The sequence below is a fragment of the Silurus meridionalis genome, unplaced genomic scaffold (genome assembly GCF_014805685.1).
Source record: "Silurus meridionalis isolate SWU-2019-XX unplaced genomic scaffold, ASM1480568v1 Scaffold81, whole genome shotgun sequence".
NCBI classification, from domain to species: Eukaryota; Metazoa; Chordata; class Actinopteri; order Siluriformes; family Siluridae; genus Silurus; species Silurus meridionalis.
The window spans coordinates 41,928-65,923 of NW_025804742.1; the positions used below are offsets into that span (position 1 = coordinate 41,928).

The 23,996-nt window shown below is 41.9% G+C and overlaps 1 protein-coding gene and 1 pseudogene across 1 annotated transcript in view; one reads left to right on the forward strand and one right to left on the reverse strand.

Moving 5' to 3' along the window:
* Positions 1–23,996, reverse strand: part of glb1l (galactosidase, beta 1-like) — a 52,040-nt gene that overhangs the window by 21,994 nt on the left and 6,050 nt on the right. The window contains exons 2-12 of the mRNA XM_046844615.1: positions 19,899–20,062; positions 18,791–18,941; positions 18,382–18,442; positions 18,162–18,256; positions 15,957–16,137; positions 15,807–15,865; positions 15,461–15,582; positions 14,348–14,388; positions 11,374–11,492; positions 11,173–11,247; positions 11,005–11,094 (exon numbers count right to left, since the gene is read on the reverse strand). Of these exons, the coding sequence (XP_046700571.1) occupies positions 11,005–11,094; positions 11,173–11,247; positions 11,374–11,492; positions 14,348–14,388; positions 15,461–15,582; positions 15,807–15,865; positions 15,957–16,137; positions 18,162–18,256; positions 18,382–18,442; positions 18,791–18,941; positions 19,899–20,062 (1,158 nt within the window). The remainder of the gene's footprint in view (positions 1–11,004; positions 11,095–11,172; positions 11,248–11,373; positions 11,493–14,347; positions 14,389–15,460; positions 15,583–15,806; positions 15,866–15,956; positions 16,138–18,161; positions 18,257–18,381; positions 18,443–18,790; positions 18,942–19,898; positions 20,063–23,996) is intronic.
* On the forward strand, positions 4,954–6,603 carry LOC124382616 (annotated as a pseudogene).

Sequence of the window (23,996 nt, forward strand, 5' to 3'; positions counted from 1 at the left end):
AAACAGGTCGTAGGGATGATGCCTCGAAAGGGCCCGTTCCAGCCATATTGGGAAACTTTAATGTTACAAGCAACAGTATACAGACTAGAAGTCCGAGACGTGTGGCAAATAGCACTCCTCACCATTCCCGAGGAAATTAAACCAAAATTGACCGCTGAAATGAAATCCGGAGACATAATAGAGAGAAAAAATGACGAAACCAATGATGCAATTTATGAACGGTTAAAAGCGGCGCTGCTAAACTTAAGAGGGCCAACCTACGTAGACTGGGACAGAATTTTAGATATAAAACAAGCACCCAACGAAGTGTTTGAAACTTATGCGGAGCGACTATGGGTAACATATAAAGAGCATTCTGGGTTTGAAGATGCAAGTCGTGATAATGAGGTATTGTTACAAATGATAAAAAATCACGCTGGCCCCCCGATCCAAAAGGCACTGTTAAATGGTGTGGATCCAGCAGAGAACACATTTAGAGCAGTAGTAGACTGGGGCACAAAAATAGAAAATAGATGGAAAAATAAACCTCGCGCCGTTGCGTCCACACAGTGGACAACAGAAGGACAGGGCAAGGATAAACCCTACCCGAGATCCCAACACAAATATTGTAACTTTTGCAGAAAAAACAATCACCACACCAAAGACTGCTTTAAAAAACATGGGGACAGACAGCAAATGCAAACCCAAACCGATCCTCTGAAAAGACCGGAGCTAGTTAACATACTGCTCGCCACATTAAAAACAAAATGAATCACAGAACGGAGCAATCGTTGCGAGTTCGGCGCCAGAAAAATACAGTTTCCCATAGGGGTGCGTGGCCTCCATTGCTATAGGGAACATAATTAAGAGCGGCAACGGATCAAAATAAGAGCTAATTTAGGAGGCCAATTAGCTGATGTACTTATTGATACCGGCGCAGCATGCTCATGTACAAACATTCGATTGCCATTAACAGACGAAACCATACACATAAAAGGCATCGGCGACACGCTAATGGTAGCAACACAAACCCAGCCCGCTCGACTTGACTTAGGCATAGCCATAATTGAAGAACCTTTCTGGTACTTGCCAAACAACAGTGAGGGGACTGTACTGGGAATGGACATTATGAAAAAACATGGTTTTGTCATTCATTGTTTTGAAAAACAAATTGAAATTCAAACTAATAAGACAGTGAAAAAACGTCCACCACGGAACGTAGTCAGCATTATGTCCATCTCCACTACAGATCCCATTCAACAGTTGATTGACAAGCACAGCGCTGTTTGGGCTAATCATGAACATGACTGTGGCCTGATTGATTTTGTTGTGTGTATTGAAGGAGAGCCACCTCCCCCACAAAGACAATACCGCATCAAGCCTGAGGCTGAAACAGCAGTGCATGAAATAGTCCAGCAGCTTGAAATCAGAGGTATAGTCAGGCGATGTAGTTCGACCACAAACTCTCCGTGTCTGCCCGTTCCAAAACCAAATGGTAAATGGCGTCTTTGCATTGACTACCAACGTCTTAACAAAGTTTTGCCCAAAGCTACACCCATCGTTGCAAACCCCTCAACCTTGTTGACACAAATCTCCAATAGAGCATCGTGGTTTACCGTACTCGATATAAAGAATGGTTTCTGGTCCATCAGGTTAGACGTGAAGACCAATGGAAATTGGCCTTCACTGTGAACCAAATACAATATACCTGGCAACGCTGCATCGCAGGGTCTGCATAACTCACCATCGATTTTTCATCGTGCGTTAGAGGACGACTACAACCCGTAATTAGAACCGGTAATGTAATGCACTATGTCGACGACATACTAATTGCAACCGAAGACTCATTCGATGAGCACTTACAACTTGTCGATGAAGTGCTGTTAACACTAGGTAAAGCTGGCTTTAAATTGAACAAAGAAAAGGCCCAAATTGCACAAAAACAAGTTCAATACCTAGGTTATACAATCACCCAAAGCCACAAGGCATTGACAGAGGACAGACGTAAATGCGTTGCTGAACTGCCTCGTCCGCACACACTAAACTCTCTGCAGAAAGTCTTGGGTACCGCAAATTACTTAAGAGATTTCATCCCTGACTTTGCAAACATAGCCGCCACTATCGCCCTCTTAAAGGGAAAATCAAAACCGTCTGATGTCCTCGAATGGGCAGAAGAACACGAACAGGCTTTTACAGATTTAAAACAACAGCTGTGTGCCGCACCCGCTCTGGGTTTGCCCAATCCATCGAAGCCTTTTCATATACAGATTGATGCGCATGAAAATACTCTGAGTGGAGTGCTAGCACAAGACCACGGAGGAAAGTTGCGATTGCATACTATAGCCGTAAGAAATCTCCCGTTGAACAGGGATTCGACCCATGTACACAGCACGTTCTTGCGGTCCATTGGATGTTAACAACAACAGAACCCATTGTTGGTTTTCAATCTGTTGTCGTGCACACAATGCACACGCCAGTGCAAATGCTGTTACAGGGCCGAATCAAAGGAGTATCGTCGCAAAGACTGGCGCGATGGTTGGCAGACATCCAAGCGCAACATTACTATGGTAAACGCAAGAATTTTACCACATCTCTTGGGGAGATGGAGGCCACCACACACATGCCAAACGAAACATGAAATACAAAGTCCAGTTTATGATATACAATTTGACAATCAAACACCAGTATACATTGATGGATCCAGATATTGGCATGATGGCAATTTTCATACAGGATGTGCCGTGTGGACCCCCCACCCCCTCAACTCAGATTCAAAACAATTGTTAATAAAATTGCCAGCAAACAAATCCGCACAAGAAGCTGAATTGATTGCATTGCTTGAAGCCATTAAAACACACCCAGAACCACTTTGCGTGTACACCGATAGCAGATATGCATATGGCGTCGTCCATGACTTTATGGCTCAATGGCAATTACGAAAGTTTCTCACATCCGCTGGAAAGCCAATAAAACATTTTGACACAATCACCGCGATTTGGCAAGCAATTAAAACACACAACTCTCCAATCTCAGTCATTAAAGTACGCGCGCACATCACTAATAGCACCGACGAGCACGAGAAAAATAACAACAACGTTGACAAACTTGCAAAACTTGCAGCCACTAAAGGGACTGAATGGCAGCCTGACGAGCTGATTGCCCCTTCTGTGAGTGCGATACAGGTTGCTCCCATTGACTTAAAACAATACCAGCAAGAGCTATGGGTGTCAGACGGAGAACTTGTACCGCAACTGCAGCAGGATCAGCTAATCAGCATCGTAGAAGGTATGATTCTCAGAGATGGTAAATACATCGTTCCAGAGGCCCTCCAGAAACCAGTGATTAAATTATACCATGATTATGCGCATGTATCAGCTCCCAAAACACAACAGCTGATACAGAAAAACTTCTGGTGGCCAAAAATGGCATCAGACATTGAGAGATGGTGCAACACATGTCTCATATGTGCCACCATCAACCAGGGTAGAACTGGACGTACAAACTTGTGTCGCCCAGAACCACCCAAAGGACCATGGGAATTCTTACAGCTAGATTTTATTGGTCCATTACCCACTGCCAAGGGGGGATATCGCTATTGTCTCGTCATAATTGATAAATTCTCTAAATGGGTAGACGCAATTCCAACTCGCGACAACAGCGCACGCACCGTGGCACGAGTAATGGCAAATCAAATCCTGCCAATCTGGGGAACACCAACTCAGATCGAGTCTGACCAAGGAACACACTTCACAGGTCAGATAATGAAACACATATGTGAAATGCTACATATCAAACAAAGATTTCACGTTCCATACAGGCCGCAAAGCTCAGGTATGGTGGAACGGGCAAATCGTTCGATAAAAGAAAGCATCTCCAAACAAATAATGCAACATCAAAACAGGTGGACTGATGCACTGCCAACAGTTCTGACAGTCTTGCGAGCAACCCCATCCAAAGCCACAGGCATCAGCCCATTTGAACTCATGACAGGCAGAGTCATGAAACTACCCATAGACCCAGAAATTACCCCAGCAGATCTGGGACCCCTTGTGCTTGCAAAACAACAGACTGTACTAACACAATTACAACAAAGACTGGCAGTGTTACAAACACAAACCACCTTAAAACAGCAACAGTCTGACCTAATGAATGATGCACAATTTAACCCAACTTCTGAGATCAAATTTACCGAGGTGACATGATCATGATTCGGTGTTTATAAAACAGGGTCCATTCACACCCAGATGGCATGGACCACATGAGATAAAAGCTTTATGCAATAGCTGTGTGGCCATAAGTGTCAAGGGGAAGTTGAAATGGTACCACATGTCCCAGTGCAAAATCTTCAAAGGTTCTGCTAATCAATAATTATTAAAGTTTCTCTCTGTTTCATCTCCTAGGTTGACTGCAGCAATTCCATGGAGACCGGACGAGAGGAAAGTTTCTGGACCCACTTGCATCAAGCTGGGTCAAAGGGTTTCACTCACACACACACTGGAATGTGGGAGATGGGTATGGAAATACACTAAGAGGTCATCCACATTTTCAGTACACTTTCAACCAGAGAACTAGTCACGTGGCCTCCCGGAGTAGTACCGAACCAAATTGCAACTAAAATTTGCTGTAAAGTAGGCTCTGACCATCTCCCTATAGTAAACATTTCAGGTGACACACCGCACGCACATCTTTTCACAACATAACGGCCTGGTATCAACTTAAAGCAGAACCAGGAGCAAAAATTGGGAGTATGCGCACTCTCTATGAAAAAATCAACAATGGATTAGATCCTAAAATCTGTTATTTAACCAAAAATTTAGAACCCGCAATATATAGGTGTACACACACTGAAACAATCAACACTACGCATATGAGTTATACCGAATATAAATTTGATATAACTTCATATGTACCTCATAAAATCAACCTGAAGCCTTTGTCTGGACTAGCCGGAGAGAAGGCATGTATTATGGGAAAATGTGTCAATGACCCAGATAATTACACCGGGCCACAGAATTGCTCATGGATAATGAAACATTGTTTTAATTTAACCACTTGTGGATATAGCAAACCAAAGGAATGTCCAAAACTATATCCTATTCCTCCTGGTGGACTGATTAAAGGGAATATTAACAAGACATTATTTCATGATGTGAATCTAGTGATGACACATGTATCATACAATATTTCCAACATCCTATCTGCTTATATCAATCACTGTGATTACAATGATAAGACCTATGCATGGCTACAGTCACGAATCGATGATTTAATTTATGACTACAAAAACAGACTTGCCGTGCAAATCTCACCTGCACGCTCAAAACGAGACCTACTCGGAAACATAGCAGGTCTCTTCGGCTCAGTTAATTCCATTGCTAACAACTACAAAATTACCAAACAATCACAATTCTCAACATGGTTTGCGAACCAGGTGGCCACTGGTTTTCAACATATCACAAATAGCAATGAAAATATCATAAAGCGGTTCGATCCGAGCGCAGGCGCTTCTTGCGATCAGCCACACATTATTCAATCAAACCCGTACCATTGAACGTGACTTAGCCTGTAGGACATATGCACAAGATCTATTCACTGCTGCTAGACAAGAAATCCTAGATCTTCGCCTGTACAAAACGCCTAGACATGTTTTGAATGACCTCATAGACATCTTAGATCTACATAGGTGGTATGAATCAGGAAAAATGAAAATGTAAGATATTCTGAGTTACTATCCACCATAATGATGTTTACAGGAAATGAATGTAATGGATGTATTGGATTTTTCGTCAGTTTTCCTTTGATACACCCAGATCAGGTTTTCCAAATTCCACTACCATACGCTCGATTGGCGTGGTAGTGAAGGATCAGGTAATTAAATGGGATCACCTCACTGGATACATGACACAAAAGGGTACTGAGACCTTGTTTACCAGTCGCACATGTTGCCATGAAACACACAATTATGTTATCTGTACATGTAACACTTTGCAACCTTTCTCTCCCAACAACACCAAACTTATTAATGTTCAGTCACTGCATGGTTATTCTGATGTTGTCCAGGTGTCTCACACACAGTGGTGCGTTGTCAGTGAAATGAATTCCTTTACCTACGGAGGACTGACCTGCTCTGCTAATCACTCGTTCTGTTTGGAAGTGACAGAGGACTTTTCAATGGGCCAAGTCAACATTTTAGGAAGATTGCCACTGGACACAGAGACCTCACCATGGTGGGATGACACTTTCTATGAGCAAGGCACCCAAGCTGTGGTTGACGATGGACCTGACACAAAGACTGATCCTGCAAACTGAATACCACCTAAACCAAGCACAGGTTGAAACCAACCTGGCACGAAGACGGCACAACTTTTATCCAGTTCATCCACTCGGTCAGCACAGTACACCTACACCTGGTGGGACTGGATGTTCCGGGGATGTGCCATTGGCAGTGCCCTGATCTTCACCTTCACCATGCTCCAGTGCTGTTACTTCAGACACCTCATACGATCTACACAAGAATCCACACACGCCGCCCTTGCCCTCAGCCCACTGCAGATACCCGTGTTCCAAAGACTCTAAAAAATAAATAAATAAATAAATAAATTGCTTTGTCTGACCCCGCAGGTACCCTATTCAAATTACCACGGGCCAAGTGGGAAACCTGTAAGACTTTTGCTTGATCCTGACCAAAAGGTCGGCCCCGAGAACACAGCATGGATGCCCGAGAGGTGTGGGCCAGGATGTGAGCCTAACACGTTTTCCTCCAGGACTCACGGCAGGGGACTAACGACCCGCAACCCCCTTTCGAGAACCAGAACATTTCCTGGAATACAGTAGGCTCCCCGGAGAGCTACCCTTGGTCTTGACCACCACATCTCCATACAAATGGTGGATCTGCAGACAAGTGTCTGACCCTCTTCCCCTCCTTTTCCTGTTACATCCTCAACACAGAACATTCTACAGCACACCGGATGATTATGTGTAAGAAAGGTCATATCACATGTAAATAACGACAGAAAATGTTCATGTTTCATTTCTTTACAAAGGTTTATCGCGACTGGTACACAGGTCCCATTCCCACAGCAATAGAACAAATAATAAAAAGGTTTTAATAAAGTTAAAGAAAACATAACTCTATACAAGGCGTGCCCACTACAGATGTATACAGGCGAGGTGCCTCCCACAGGTCTGTAAGAACCAATCAATGCAAACTTCCATGACTAAATAATGTTTACATAATGCTTACTCTATCTGGGTATTTAAGGAGAACTGACCAACAATTCAGGGAATCTGTAAACAGATATCCCTTACGATTACTGTGTGTAGTCTCGTACCAGGTATGAAAGGTTTTATATTTCCTGTTTAAATGTAAATACTATTGGTTTGTATTTATGTTTTATTTTAATTGAACTATAAATTGGCTTTGAATTGTGATTTTCTTACCTGGTTAATAAATTGTTATGTTTAATTTTATTCTGTGTTGCTCGGTAAATGTTGACACTGCAAGTAATAACGTTGCATCCGCAGTTACCGTAAGGACTGGAAATCAGGCTAGGATCGGCCTAAATCCCAGTTAGATAGTGAATAACACATCAACTGAGGATTTTAGAGATACGACTAGCACTTGGCGTTAGTTTAAGTGTACTTAGAAGCGTGGAGGCTAACAATATGTATTTCCGTTTAGAGTAACATTTCTAATCACTCTAAATAGGGTCAGCCTCAACCTCTGATTATTTCAATATTATTCTATTCATTATCTGTGGTTAGAAATAATTATTGTAATAATTAAGTGTCACCTCTAAGGGGACTAAATAAAGTATGTTTAAAGTTGAGCACGCAGAGAGCGGCCGCAAGCATATAGTCCAACCTCTGGCAGCGACCAATACTGATTCGCTTATGACCGTTGACCAGTATGTTAATTATAGGGCCCATACTAGGATCTTGTGCGACTGTGTGAACCGAATGAACGAGTGTAATGCCAGAGCTTAATCAGAATAACTAGACAAACATCCATCAAAATTATACTATTAGTAAAATAACAACCTATGCAAATATTTATTGTTTTATCTAAATGGAGTCAGATAAAGGTCAATAACAAAAATGAAGTAATACATTAATCCAAATCTTATTATCTAATGTGAAAGGAAAGATTAGAACGCGAGAATCCTTCGCCACGCCTCTGAAACCGTCGTTGGACCAGTGGGTGGTTCCCCGCCTTACAAGTGATAGGAGTGATTTGTGATAGTAGGGTATCTGCAAGAATGAAAGGGAAAGTTTATAGGACTGTGGTGAGACCTGCGATGTTGTATGGATTAGAGACAGTGGCATTGAGTAAAGGCAGGAGGCAGAGCTGGAGGTAGCAGAACTGAAGAAGTTAAGGTTTTCGTTGGGAGTGACGAGGATGGACAAGATTAGAAATGAGTTTATTAGAGGGACAGCGCATGTAGGATGTTTTGGTGACAAGGTGAGGGAGGCGAGATTGAGATGGTTTGAACATGTGCAGAGAAGGGACATGAATTATATTGGTAGAAGAATGCTGAAGATGGAGCCACCAGGTAGGAGGAAAAGAGGAAGGCCAAGGAGGAGGTTCATGGATGTGGTGAGGGAAGACATGCAGGTAGTTGGTGTGAAAGAGGCAGATGTAGAGGACAGGGTGGTATGGAGACGGATGATCCGGAGCAGCCGAAAGAAGAAGAAGAAGAAGAGCATCATGTCTTCCTTCAGCTACAATTTTTAAACATCTTTGAAATAAGGAGTCCTGTTGCTGGAGTTTTGGTAGAGGAATGTTGTCCCATATCATGTCTAGGATTCCAGTTGCTCAATATTCCTGGGTCTTTTATCTCATATTTCTTTGTTTCATGATTCAGCAAAGTTTTCAGTTGGTAAAAAGTCTAACCTGCAGGCAGGTGCCAGACTCTTCTACTACAGAGCCATGCTGCTTTAATAAATGCAGTATGTGGTTTAGCATGTTTTTGCTGAAATATGCAAGGCCTTTACTGAAAAAGACACAGTCTGGATGGAAGCATTATGTTGCACATGCTTATGTCAGCATTGATGGAGCCTTTTCAGATGCACAAGCTGCCATTACATAGGGACTAATGCAACCCCATAACATCAGAGAAGTTTGATAATAAGCAAGATGGTCCCTCTCCTCTTTAGGATTCCAATGATTTAGGATTGATTTGTCTGACCACAGAACAGTTCTCCACTGTAGATTATAAATAAACTTTGGCCCAGAGAGGATGGTGGTGTTTCTGGATCATGTTCACGCATACCTTCTTATTTTTTCTGCTAACCTGCGTTTGTAAATGACATGCAAACTGTGTTCACAATGATTCCTGGAGGTGTTAATGAGCCCATGCAGTGATTTCCATTACATAATCATAACTGCTTTAAATGCTGTTTATCAAAAATCACAATCTTCTGATAATGGAGCATCATAATCATAACTCGTCACTACAGGGCGGAATCGTGTCTCGTGATCCGCTCCTAAACAGGAAATAAAACATGAAGAACCAAAAATCACAAGCATCCAATATTGATTTTCCCCCTTGTCCCTTGTGCACAGAGATTTCACCGGATTCTTTAAAACCTTTGATGATATGTTCTGTAAATGATGAGATGTTTAACTGTTTAGCAGTTTGATGTAGAGGAACTTTATACTGAAATTGTTCTACAGTTTTAGAGTCTTTCACAGATTGTTGAAGCTCCGCCCATCTTTACTTCTGAGAGACTCTGCTTCTCTAAGATACACTATTATACCCCAATCATCTCACTGACCTGCTGTGGTTTACCATCTTTAGTTACTAAATATTTCTTCAGCTGTTTCATTGAAATAACATTTACTTTTTCCAGATGTTTGTTGCAGCCATCAGATTTAAAGTGACCTTATTTTTTCCTTAAAATTGTACATTTCCCCAATTTGATAAATTATGTTATATTTTATTGTGAATAAAATATGGGTTTGCAAATTATTGTATTCTGTTTTATTTATTTAAACAGTGTCCCAACTTAGGGATGAAATTAGGGTTGTACAGTAAAACCCCATTATACGAGCAACCTATAGTACGAGCAAACGGAGATACGAGCAAACTCGCTCGCAAAATTTTACCCTGTTTCACGAGCAAATTTTGAAGGCACGAGCAAACCCACGCTGCCGGTTCCCCGTTTTCAGCGGAGGGTCGCATCAGTCGCTTAGTTGATGATGTATCACTCAGTGGCTCTCATTGTTCAGTGCAACAAAAACGTAACTGTGGCAGTGTGTGTGTGTGTGTGTGTGTGTGTGTGTGTGTGTGTGTGTGTGTGTGTGTTTTACATATTTACATTTAATCACCACATTATCTGTGTAAAGCTGCTTTGAGACAATGTTCATTGTTAAAAGCGCTATACAAATAAAAATGAATTGAATTGAATTAAATTGTGTGTGTGTGTGTGTGTGTGTGTGTGTGTGTGTGTGTGTGTGTGTGTGCGTGCGTGCGCGCGCCAGAGACGTGCTGCGTGGGGCACTAAGTACACTAAGAAAAAAATAAAATAAAAGTGGCTCCTGTATTCATACGCTCTCCCACAGTAACTTTTTTTAGTTTTATATTTTTATTTCACTAGAAATCTTAAAAAATGTCTCCCAAGAAAATCAGTGATGGTGCTGTGAAAACGAAAGTAAATAGAATTACCATGGAAACCGAGGAGGTTATAAGCGTGTTGTGCATTTCACACTCGCAATCAACCACTATCACACGAGTGTTAAATTATGTTTATATTACTTTTTAAGTGCAGAAATAAGCGATCGGATGAGATCTCGGAACGGATTAAATCACTTTTACATTCATTCCTATGGGGAAAATCAGTTCGAACATACGAGCAAATGGACACACGAGCAATTTTCAAGAACGAATTATGCTCGTACAACGGGGTTCCACTGTATAGTGCTAAAGCCGTACAAATCTATATATCTATACGTGTATATAGTATAATAAATAAACACGTGCACACAAACATAAATAAATAATGGGATAAATACACAAATCTTACATGCTTGACCTCCTCAAATGTTAGTGTCTTTAAAGAAGTGATCGGACCCTGAGGTGATAAAATGTCCAGCAGCTCACCAACATCACTGATCTAAAACATATTTAAAAACACATTTCCTGTTATTTATTTCTTTTTATTGTATTGTATTCATTAATAATAATCATTTACCTTTTGTAGCATCACAAAACCGTATGCCATCTTTGGTACAGCTGGAGGTATCGGTCCAACCGGAACATCATGGAACTAAAAATATGGTAAATTTTTTATTTCTTAAAAGATTATTATTTAGAACTAAATTCTGACAATCTTTTGTCATTAACACAATATGAGCAGAGTAATTACTAAGACAATAAACAGTTAGTTTTATACATCTTTAATGACTTCTCTAATGGCCAGCAGTTTGTCAGTCGGATCTCCAGCTTCTGATAATGGAGCATCGTAATCGTAACTCGTCACTACAGGGCGGAATCGTGTATCATGATCCGCTCCTAAACAGGAAATAAACCATGAAGAACCATGAAGAACACAGGATGGGTCCAAATCACACTCGACTCACATCAGTTTTTGATTTAATAAAAGAATGTAAAATATCAGACAGAAATTCAGCCTATTAATATAAAGTCAGGTGGTATTAATGTAGATAACAAATAGCATTTAAAATGTTTGAGAGAGCAGAAATTCACATATTTCTGCATCAAAATGTTGTATTCTCGATTCCAAACAGATTATTCCTGAAGTAATTGAACCTGTTCTAAAATTAATAAACTCTTTCATCAGCACTGGTTATGTACCTAAATCCTTCAAACTGCAGTTATCAACCCCCTAATGAAGCAGACCTTCACACCATTGATCATAATCTCCTGCTTGCTGGACTGGAGAACATTGTTGGAATAAAGGGAACAGCTCTCTCCTGGCTCAAGTCTTATCTGACTGATGGTTTGTTGTAAGCTATTGTATGTGAATTATAAGTGCCTTTTTTCAAGTGTTTGCTTCTTCTCAGTGAGACAGCAGGAGCACAGAGGAGCATGTGTGATTTTGTAAACCCTCATGGATCATCTGCAGCCACATTCAGCAGAGAAGGAGATGAATAAATACAGTGCATTATTAAAGTATTCACAGAGCTTCACTTTTTCCACATGTTGTTATGTTACAGCTTTATTCCAAAATAGATACAATTCTTTATTTTCTCAAAATTCTACAAGCAAAACCCCATAATGACAACGTGAAAAAAAGCAAATTTATTCAAAATTAAAAATAAGAAAAATCACGTACATAAATATTCGCAGCTTTTCATCAATACTTTGATGAAGCTACTTTGGCACAAATTATAGTCTCGTTTTTTTTTGTTTGATTGATGCTACAAGCTCGGCATACATATTTTGGGGAAGTTCTTCCAATTCTTCAGAAAATCCTCTCAAGCTCCATCAGGTTGGATGGGGAGCGTCGGTGCACAGCCATTTTCAGATCTCTCTAGAGATGTTCATTAAGGTTCATATCTGGGCTCTGGCTGGGCCACTCAAGGACATTCACAGAGTCGTCCTGTAGCCACTTCTTTGTTTTCTTGGCTGTGCGTTTAGGGTAGGTGTCCTGTTGAAAGATGAACCATCATCGATGAACCTGAGGTCCAAAGCGCTCTGGAGAAGGTTTATCAAAGACGTCTCTGAACATTGCATTCATCTTTCCCTCGCTTCTGACCAGTCTTCCAGTTCCTGCCGCTGAAAACCATCCCCACAGCAGTAGTGATGGCATTGTCCAGGTGATGAGCGGTGCCTGGTTTCCTCCAGAGATGACGCTTGCCATTCAGGCCAAAGCATTCAATCTTTTTTCTCATGGTCTGAGAGTCCTTCAGTCTTTACCATACAGGTCTGATAGGTGGAGTGCTGCATATATGGTTGTTATTCAGGAAGGTTCTCCTCTGCACAGAGAAATGCCGGAGCTCGTTCAGAGTGACCATCTCGTTCTTGGTCACCTTCCTGACTAAGGCCCTTCTCCCCGATCACACAGTTTGGCCGGATGATTTTGCTCTAGTAAGAGTCCTGGTGGTTCCAAACTTCTTACATTTACAGTTAATGTAGGCCACTGTTCTCTTTGGGATCTTTAATGCTGCAGAAATGTTTCTTTCTTCTTCCCAGACCTGTACCTCGATACAATTCTGTCTCAGAAATCTACAGACAATTCCTTGGACTTCACGGGTTGGTTTGTGCTCGGACATCCACTGTTAACTGTGAGACCGTCTATAGACAGGTGTGTGTATGTCCATATCATGTCCAATCAACTGAATTTACCACAGGTGGACTTCAATCAAGTTGTAGAAACATCTCAAGGATGATCAGTGGAAACAGCTTACCTTAAGTACCTGTGATTTTTTTCCTTTTTTTATTTTGTGATAAATCTGCAAAAATTGTAAACTTCTTTCACATTGTCATTATAGGGTAGTGTTTGAAGAATTTTGAGGAAAATAATTAATTTAATCAATTTTGGAATAATGCTGTAACATAAAATGTGGAGAAAGTAAAGTGCTGTGAATACTTTCTCGATGCACTGTAATCTTCTTTTTCTTTCAGCTTCTCCCATCAGGGGTCTCCACAGCAGATCATCTGTCTTCATTCCCCTCTGTTCTCTACATCTGCCTCTTTCACACCAACTACCTGCATGTCTTCCCTCACCACATCCATAAACCTCCTTTTTGGTCTTCCTCTTTTTCTCCTTCCTGGTGTCTCCATCCTCAGCATTCTCCTACTGATATACCTCATGTCCCTCCTCTGCACATGTCCAAACCATCTCAATCACACCTCCCTCACCTTGTCTCCAAAACGTCCTACATGCGCTGTCCCTCTAATAAACTCATTTCTAATCCTGTCCATCGTCGTCACTCCCAACGAACATCTCAACATCTCAGCTCTGCTACCTCCAGCTCCACCTCCTGTCTTTATCTCAATGCCACTGTCTCTAATCCATACATCATCTCAGGTCTCACCACAGTCCTATAAACTTTCCCTTTCACTCTCACAGATACTCTTCTATCACAAATCACTCCTGCTATCACTCTTCTCCACCCACTCCACCCTGCCTGCACTCTTTTCTTCACTTCTCTAACACACTCTCCATTACTTTGCACTGTTGACCCCAGGTACCTGAACTCCTCCACCTTCTCCACCTCTTCTCCCTGCAACCGCACCCCTCCACTGCCCTCCCTCTTATTCACACACTCTGTGAACCAGTCTGTCGTTCCTACTGCACACTTCACTGCTGTCACACTGTCCGAATACATGTCCTGCACCACCCTCACATACTTCTCTGGATGCACTGTAATAGAAATGAAAATTATTTTAATGACACATACCGTTCCAGTAACCAAAATTTGTCCCTCCTTCAAACATGTACCTGAACAGAGAAAGAGAAGAGAGCAAAACAGGGGGAGAAAGAGAGAATGAGAGAGAGAGAGAGAGAGAGAGAGAGAGAGAGAGGTTCAAGCTTAAACTTATAAAACAGATTTCATAATTAAACTCTGAAATTTACTCAGTCTTAACTCAGTGGGTATTAAACAGAGAACACTCTCACGCCACAGTATCTGAGTGAACTTCTGTACCAGTATGATCCTCCACGCCTACTTAGATCAAAAGGTGCAGGCTATTTGTTGGTACCTCAAATAATGAAGACTCCAGCAGGGGCAGATCTTTCTCTTATAAACCCCACAGTTATGGAACAACCTTCCAATCAGTGTTCGGGACTCAGACACAGTCTCAGTGTTCAAGTCGAGGCTGAACACATTTATTTAGTGGAGTCTTTAGTCAGTGGGTGTTTGTGAGATAAAGGAGCAGATCTGGAGGGATCATGGATATGGAGTGTTTGGTGAACTGGGATATTTGGATGCTGTCGTCTCCTCAATCTCACACGTTTACTCAGGTTTGTTGAGGGTGGTGTGGTGGGCACAGAGTGGAGTGTAACAGGGTGAAGTGTATCAGAGTGTAACAGGGTGTTACAGGGTGGAGTGTAACAGGGTGGAGTGTACCAGGGTATGTCAGGGTGGAGTGTAACAGGGGGAAGTGTAACAGGGTGTGTCAGCATGGAGTATATCAGAGTGTAACAGGGTGGAGTGAATCAGAGTGTAACAGGTGGAGTGTATCAGAGTGTAACAGGGTGGGGTGTAACAGGGTGGAGTGTAACAGGGTGGAGTGTACCAGGGTATGTCAGGGTGGAGTGTATCAGAGTGTAACAGGGTGGAGTGTATCAGAGTGTAACAGGGTGGAGTGTACCAAATTGGAGTGTAAAAGGGTATGTCAGGGTGGTGTGTATCAGAGTGTAACAGGGTGGCGTGTAAGAGGGTATGTCAGGGTGGAGAGTAACAGGGTGGAGTGTAACAGCATCAGAGTAGTAGGGTTAGTTACCTGGTTAGCATGTAGACGATTCTGTGTGTTAAAACAAAGATGAAGAAGAGTTTAAACCTAAAGCGTACATGTTAACGTTAGCGCCTCTGCTCATCATCTCTCTCAACATCTTACTGACACTCTGTGTGCTGACAGAGGCGTGCTTCTCTCCCCAGTGATCTAGCCAACCTGTGTAAAACTCAGAGTTCACCTGAAATAAACACAGACACACAGACACACACACACACACACACACACACACACACACACAAAGGTCGATCAGTACCTACAATTAACACACCTTTACTACTACCACCAACACAAACCACTTCACACTCCTGCTGCATACAACATAACCTTCTGTCGACCAGCACAGTGTGTGTGTGTGTGTGTGTGTGTGTGTGTGTGTGTGTGTGTGTGTAAATATGAACTTACCAAAGGGCCTTTGGGCTCAAATCTACGTTGGCGAAGAAACGCATCAGTGACATTAGTGTCTGATAAAGAAACAGAAAAAAAATTATCGATTTATATATATTTATACACACACACACACACACACACACACACACACACACACACACACACCAGTGCCGAAGTCGATTGTAGCATACAGCCCTTGCAGGCTCCCACAGACCAGCTCCTTGTCTGTGTTCCCGTCAGTGGTGAACAGAACCACATCGTCTCCGAGAAAGTTCCGGAACAACAACCGAAGAGCTCGCATGTAGTTATGATCACATGCAAAGTAACTGCCATACTCATTTTCCACCTGCACACACACACACACACACACACACACACACACACACACACACACACACACGCCAATATAGCTATATTTTTTATCCAAATATAAATAAGATGTTTAAGATTAAATTCTTCCTAAAATTTGATTACAGTATCTTGATAAATAAAAACCTTTTCAAAAGCATCAACGGAATAAAAGAAGTTTCTCAAAGGGGTGGAAGTGTTACAGTCCAACAAAATGTTTAATGGACATTGGATTCTAACAGGACGAACATTTTGGGAAATTTTCTCCAGATAATTAACATGTATGTGTTAGTTTTCAGTGTTTTATGCAGCATCATGTGGAAATAACTCCACCAATTGTTCAAATGAAAATGTGTTTTCCCCAACATCAAGATATATTTCATGTGGTTTACTGTTTAAGCACTGATACAATTCCAATTAGCATTTATATTTGGTGCATGTATTGATGGTCTCAGAGCTAAAAAAGGTATAAAGAACTTCACTGGCTCTGGAGACAACTCTTTTTGGTGGAACTGTCTGCTTGTTCATTACCAGAGATTCCCGAGTGTCCAGGGGGAAAACGTACTAACGTTTCTTTTTACCCCCGAGATGATCATTTGATTAAATTATTATTATTATTATTATTATTATTATTATTATTATTATTATTATTTATTTATTTTTATGTCTTGCTATTTATTTTTTGGATTTTAGATATTGCATAGAGGAATTTTTCAGAAAGTGTCTGTTCCAAAATGTTAAAATCCACGTTCAGATTCTCCAGATGGGTTCTGATGTGTAGGCCAACAGGACAGATGTAACTTGGCTTTCGTTCCTATATTATTGAATGCTGACTTGAAAGAAAATGCTGAATAGACTGGAATTCCTTTAATTGTAATTGTGTGTTGTAGAGAAAACTTTAGTCGTCTAATTTCCAAGGAGGTTTAATGGCTTATACATATAGACTTTGAACTGCTGATGTTCTTCTCTAGGCTTCCAAAGTCAGTTGCATGCCTTGGCAGTACACAATCCAAATCCACAATCCAAAAGACGTATACAGTATATCATTTTCTGGCTTATTCATGAATGATACTTCCATAGTCCAACAATGTACAAATTAATGAATTAGTTAAACTGTCTGCTAAACATTTGGTTTTGAACAGAATCTTTAAAACATTTATGGTTGAAAACATTTCTTTTTATGTGATTTGATCTGAGGAATAAACAAATTTTGTTGATGCCAAGAAACCTGGTCTCTGTCACAACTTTAATACGGATTCCATTTATAAACAACTCTTTCTCATTGTGCAATGAATAGCAATAATCTTTATTTTATAGTGCGCCTGTAAAAGTAACATCTCAAAGCGCTTTCCAAGCATAAAATATTAAGAAAAAAATAATAGTAATAATAAGAAAACTAATAAGATAATTAAAATAAGTAAATAAACATCACAGATCAGAAAATAAATAAATACTAGTGCCAGTCGAATCTCAGTGGGGGGAGTGTGAGGAAAAAGTCTGATCACCCACAGAGCGTAAACGTGTAGGAGACTAGAATCAGAGGAGCAGAGATCTCACCTTGAAGTGTAGACAGTTATGACAGTAATGAGGCCTTAAAGGTCAGTATAGGAATTTAAAAATCAATCTGGAATCTTACAGGAAGCCGATGCAGTGACTCCAAAACTGGAGAAATGTGCTCATGTGCTCAGGTTTTTTTTTTTGTGAGAACATAAAATGATGCTGCATTGACAGATTGTATTTAGTTTATCTTCAGTTGGATTTTTAGCTCAATAGTATTCATGTATTGCTTCTGTAGCGAATACAGATATTTTGCATATAAACTACAGTGAACATCAGAACCAATGGCTTTTGCAATGCTGTACATTTTAAGGATTAGCGATAAATACTGCCCTGAGGTACAACAAACTCCTGGAACAACAAACTCTTTTATACAGGACAGACAGGGTATTTAATACCTTGACAGGTCACTTTACCCTGTTTACTTACACTTTAATTAGCGATGCTGTGATTTACATGTCGTACCTGCACACTGATGATGTTCCCTCCGTTCTGATAGAGCCAGGGGCGCATTTTACTGAGCAGCACTGCCAACCAATCACCTACAGCCTTCATGTACTCTACACACACACACACACACACACACACACACACACACACACACACACACACACACACACACAGAAAGAGTCAGCAGGATAAAAATGTAATTGGGTTATGTAAAGGTCAGGATGTGAAGATGTACCTGAATCTGCTGAACGCAGGATAATGTTAGGGTTGTGGAGCAGCCATGCAGGCAGGCCTCCCTGTAAACACACACACACACACACACACACACACACACACACACAGCACATACTCAGCATGTTTACATCATATATAAATACAAGTCGAGTTTTGCGTCAGGAGTGATTTTGCTGATTTGTATAGAACTCATATTCTAACTGCTAATTAGCATGTGGGTGGTGTGTTCTATGACAACACAGTTTAGAGTTTAGTTAGCATTAAGCTTAATCTCTTAGTAAGAACACAAGCGTGCACACACACACACACACACACACACACACACATTCGTATCCTAGTGTAGTGTGCACAGCTAGACACAGTAGTGTTTTATGAAGATCTACGGTGTTGATGTGTGAGAAAACACTCACCATCTCCCACTCAGCGCAGATGTAGGGCCCGGGCCTCAGGATCACCAGCAGACCCGTTTCATTAGCTAGATGGAGGAAATGTTCTACATCTCGGTCTCCCTCAAAGCTGTACACACCCTGCTCCGGCTCATGGAAGTTCCAGGGAATGTAGCTGCAATAACATTAACATTCAGAGCACTCAGTCAGGAGTTCATCAACACAGCAGAATAAATACATCTCTCTCTCTCTCACTCTCACACACACACACACACACAGCTAATACAGTGTGTGGAATGTACAGTCAGTCTTTTGCGGTCACTAGCAATCATTTTACTTGTAAGAAGTGTGAATTAGTTAGCTCTCTGATAAAGAAGATCCTAGTGTTAGAGGAGCACATCCAGAGTCTGAAGAGGGTTAGTGAGAGTGAGAGCAGTCCAGGTTCAGCTTAGGTTTTTAGGAAAGCACAGGTTCTCGAGCATATTTTTTCACACAGTACCTACTGATATACGCCTTCGACAGTCAGCGGTTACTAAGAGTAATATTATAGAGGTGTGTAAATTAGCAAAGGCAATGTCTGATGCAGTAACATGCTCTGGCCCCATCCCAATGCGGAGTGGTGATGAAGCCTACAGCAGGTTATTGTCGTGAACTGTTGGATGTCCGAGTGGTGCTCCAAAAAACATGTGGGCTTCATAGATAATTGGAGCAATTTTGAGGGCAAGGCTGTTCGGTCTGTTAGGGCAGGATGGTATCCCTCCCACTCGTGAAGGTGCTGCTCTTAATTTTTGTAGTATAGGTCATAGTCTCAGAACAGCACTAGTTAGCCAGTGACTGTCCAGAGCCAAGGCCAGGGAGCAGACAGACCGTCTGCTACCTGCACAGAGTCGTCAGTCAGGATCCACCATATTGAGACTGTGTCTGTCTCCTGAGCAAAACCAGAATGTAGAAATTCTCAGAAAGTCTGTTTAAATAACCTACTCAAAATTAAATTAGATACAACTGAATGCACTCTCTATCCCTCTGTCGAGTTAAACATGATCCATAGGTTCCTGTGTGTGCGTGTTTGTGTGTGTGTTGGTGAATGAGAAGGGATGTGCGAGTGAGTGAATATGTGTGTGTGTCTGCTTACACCTGAATAGCGTTCAGGCCGCTCATGTACATTTTGAGCAGTCTGTCTCTCCAGTAGCAGCGCGGGACTCGAGAGTAATGAACACTTCCAGAGACGTAGCGGAAACAGCGTCCATCCTTCAGGAAACACTCACCACTGTAGTCTACAGAGAAGGAGCGCTGGGCCTGAACACACACACACACACACACACACACACACACACAACTGTAGTCTACAGAGAAGAAGCGCTGGGCCTGAACACACACACACACACACACACACTTCTGTAGTCTACAGAGAAGGAGCGCTGGGCCTGAACACACACACACACACACACACACACACACACACAAACTTCTGTAGTCTACAGAGAAGGAGCGCTGGGCCTGAACACACACACACACACACACACACACTACTGTAGTCTACAGAGAAGGAGCACTAAGCCTGAAGACACACACACACACACACACACACACACACACAACTGTAATCTACAAGACGGTAGACCAAGATGGTGGCGTGTGCACAACGCAAGGTCCGGCGTCTCTCTCTCCACTAACTGCAAGCTTATTCACTCAGAACAGGGTTACACACATTTCATACGGGCGACAAACATATTAGACATCGGTCACAACTACAGAGAGGGGCTTTCAACGAATTTCGAACTCCTTCAGGAAATCGCTCGAACATTGTAGACCACTAATCCAGCTCGGCCGACAGTGAGACCCCAGCGCCGGCGCCGAGACCATAAACAAAAGAGGGGGAAGCGAGGCGGCATTAGAGCTAGGCCAAGGCTGAACCCGCATTAACCATCTCATCCAAGCATCTTCCTTGCCAATGTACGGTCTATCGCAAAAAAAAAATGGATAAACTGCTGCTCCGGATAACATCACACAAGCGGATTAAGGAATGTAATGTCATGATTTTTACGGAAACATGGCTCAACGACAGCATTCCCAGGAGCGCGCCATTGAACTTGGGGGTCCTTGTGAAGATTTCAACCACTCCAACCTGAGATCTGTACTAACAAAATTTCATCATAATGTCTCCTGCTCTACCAGAGGGGACAAAACACTGGACCAGGTATACACAAACATACCTGGGGCATACACTGCCATTTTACTCCTCATCTGGGTCAGTCTGATCACCTCCCTTTGTTTATGGTACCCAAATACACACCACTGATCAAACGGGTGAAACCAGCTGTGGGGACAGTAAAGGTGTGGCCAGAGGGGGCCATTTTCTTCTCTACAGCAACAGTTTCAAGATACTGCCTGGAACATGTTTGCCTCACAGGCCACACTGGACTCTCACACAGGGATTTACATTTTTACATTTACATTTGCGGCATTTAGCAGATGCCCTTATCCAGAGCGACATACAAAAGTGCTTTGAGTCTCTAGTAGTAAATAAATCTACACTGTACACAAGATTACAAACTTAATATAAATATAACTCTTGAATTCTACAAAGCAAACTTTGAAAGTGCTAATTTAAGTGTTTTAGAAAGAGGTAGGTCTTCAATCGTCGTATGAAGATAGTCAGGGACACCGCTGTACGGACATCTAGGGGAAGTTCATTCCACCACCTCGGTGCCAGAACAGAGAAAAGCCTTGAAGTATACTTACCTCTCATTCTGAGATGTTACCAGTCGAGCAGTACTGGAGGATCTCAGACAGCGTGGTGCAGTGCGAGATGTGATGAGGTCTCTGAGGTAAAATGGCGCTGGTCCATTTTTGGCCTTGTAGACAAGCATCAGTGTTTTGAATCTGATACATGCAGCTACTGGAAGGCAGTGAAGGGAGTGCAGCAGTGGGGTGGTGTGGGAGAACATATGCAGTGGACTAATAGCGTTCAGGGGAAGACCTGCCAGCAGAGAGCTGCAGTAGCCGAGTCTTAAGTCTCGACATGGACATTTACACATCATCTGTGTTGGAGCATATCAACACATGCATTGGACAATGTCACTACTGTCAAACACTCAAAATGCTTTCCTAATCAGAAGCCGTGGAAGAATTCGGAGTCCGTCTTCCTGTTGTAAGCAAGAGATGCTGCTTTTAAATCTGGCAGCATAGAGGATTACAACAAAGCCAGGGCCAACCTGAAAAGAGGCATCAGGAGAGCTAAGCTCACATTCAAACTCCACAAAGAAGAGCACTTCCACAATTCTGACCCCAGACGCATGTGGAAAGGCATCCAGACCAACCGCATTGCCTTCCAACCGGATGAACTCAATCACTTTTTTGCTCGTTTCGATCATGGCATAGGACATTTCACCTCAACCACCCACAACTGTGCGCCTCTGCATAACTCCAACATCAAGTATGCAGATGACACCACTATGGTCCGCCAGATCAGCAACAACAACAAATCGGCCTACAGTGAAGAGATCTGAAGCCTGACAGCATTGTGTGCCACCAACAACCTGCCCCTCAACGCCACGAAGACTAAAGAGCTCATCATGGACTTTTGGTAATCCAACAGCAGGAGACATGTTTCAGTCAACATCAATGAAACTAAGGTAGAGCGAGTCTCCAGCTTTAAGTTCTTGGAGTTCACATCTCTGAGGATCTGTCCTGGCACCAGAACACTTTAGCTCTGGTTAAGAAAGTCTCAAGAAAGCTCATCTGTCCCTGGGGATTTTAACTTGTTTCTACCGCTGCATCATCGAGAGCATCCTGACCAAATGTATGGTACGAAGGCTCCACTGTGTGTGAACATAAAGCCCTCCAAAGGCTGGTCAAAACTGCCCAACACATCCCTGGCAACTACCTGCCATTGAACACCTTCACCACAGCAGATGTCTGCGCAGAGCAGACATTATCACAACATTATCAAGGAGTCTTTACATCCCAGTCACAAACTGTTTAACCTCCTTCCATCATGAGGGAGATACAACAGGTTCAGGGACAGCTTTCATCCACCATTGCACTACTGAACTCTACACTACACCGTTAGATCACTGCATAGACACTGTATATAACCTCTGTACAATTATACGTACAATGTACATATTATATAGTATATCTTTTTTTACCCCTCATTACATCTGCACTATTTTATCTATATGTATCTTTATATCCTTACTGTATATCTCCTTATTGTGGCCAACATCTCATATTCATGTATATATAATGTGTATATATATATATATATATATATATATATATATATATATATATAGAGAGAGAGAGAGAGAGAGAGAGAGAGAGAGAGAGAGAGAGAGAGAGAGAGAGAGTCATTTATTCAGCTTGTACATTTCTTAAATGCCATTATCTTATAAACATCCAGTTCTGTACATTTCCTTTTCAATGCCATAACCTTAGAACCATTTCTTAATGATGTCCACACACCGACGGACCGACAGGCCGCTGGGCCTGAGCACGCATACTGTACACACAGACACAGTATCTTATAAAAGTAAGTGCACCCCTCACATATCAGCAACCATTTTTGTGTCTTTTAAAGGCACAAAACTATAGAAATGAAACTTGGATATATTTTAGAGTATCAGTGTGCAGTTTGTGTAGCAGTACAGATTTACTGTCCTCTAAAAATAACTTACAACAACGTGAGTACACCCTTAGTAATAACAGCTGTACATGGTGTAAACGTACAAAGCCACATGTTCTATTCATCATGTTCATGTTTTTGTCTGCTTCAAAGGAAAATACAAATGTGTGTATCTTGTATTAGAGCAGTTACAATTTGGTACTTTGAGTCGATTCTCTCATACTGACCACTGGATGTTCTACATGGGCCTCATGGTAAAGGCTCTCTGAGGATTTGAGAATTATTATTGTTTCTCCCCACAAAGATGCTGAGGCTGTAAGAAGATCAGTATCACCCTAAAACTGAGTTACAGTACAGTGATCAGGGGCATACAGAGGTTTTCAAAGATGGGTTCCACTCAGAATAGACCTCACAAGGGTCCATCAAAGTCGTCGAGTCATCATGCTGTCGGTCAGGTGCAGAAGCTGCTTCAGTAGACAGACACATGAGTGCTGCAGCGTTGCTTTTGAGGTTGATTCTCCTGTCCTGCGTTCAGCTGTTCAGCTGCGTTTAGCCTCGCTGTGCTCCTGTAATCTACTGCACATGAACCACGTGAGAGTTCGC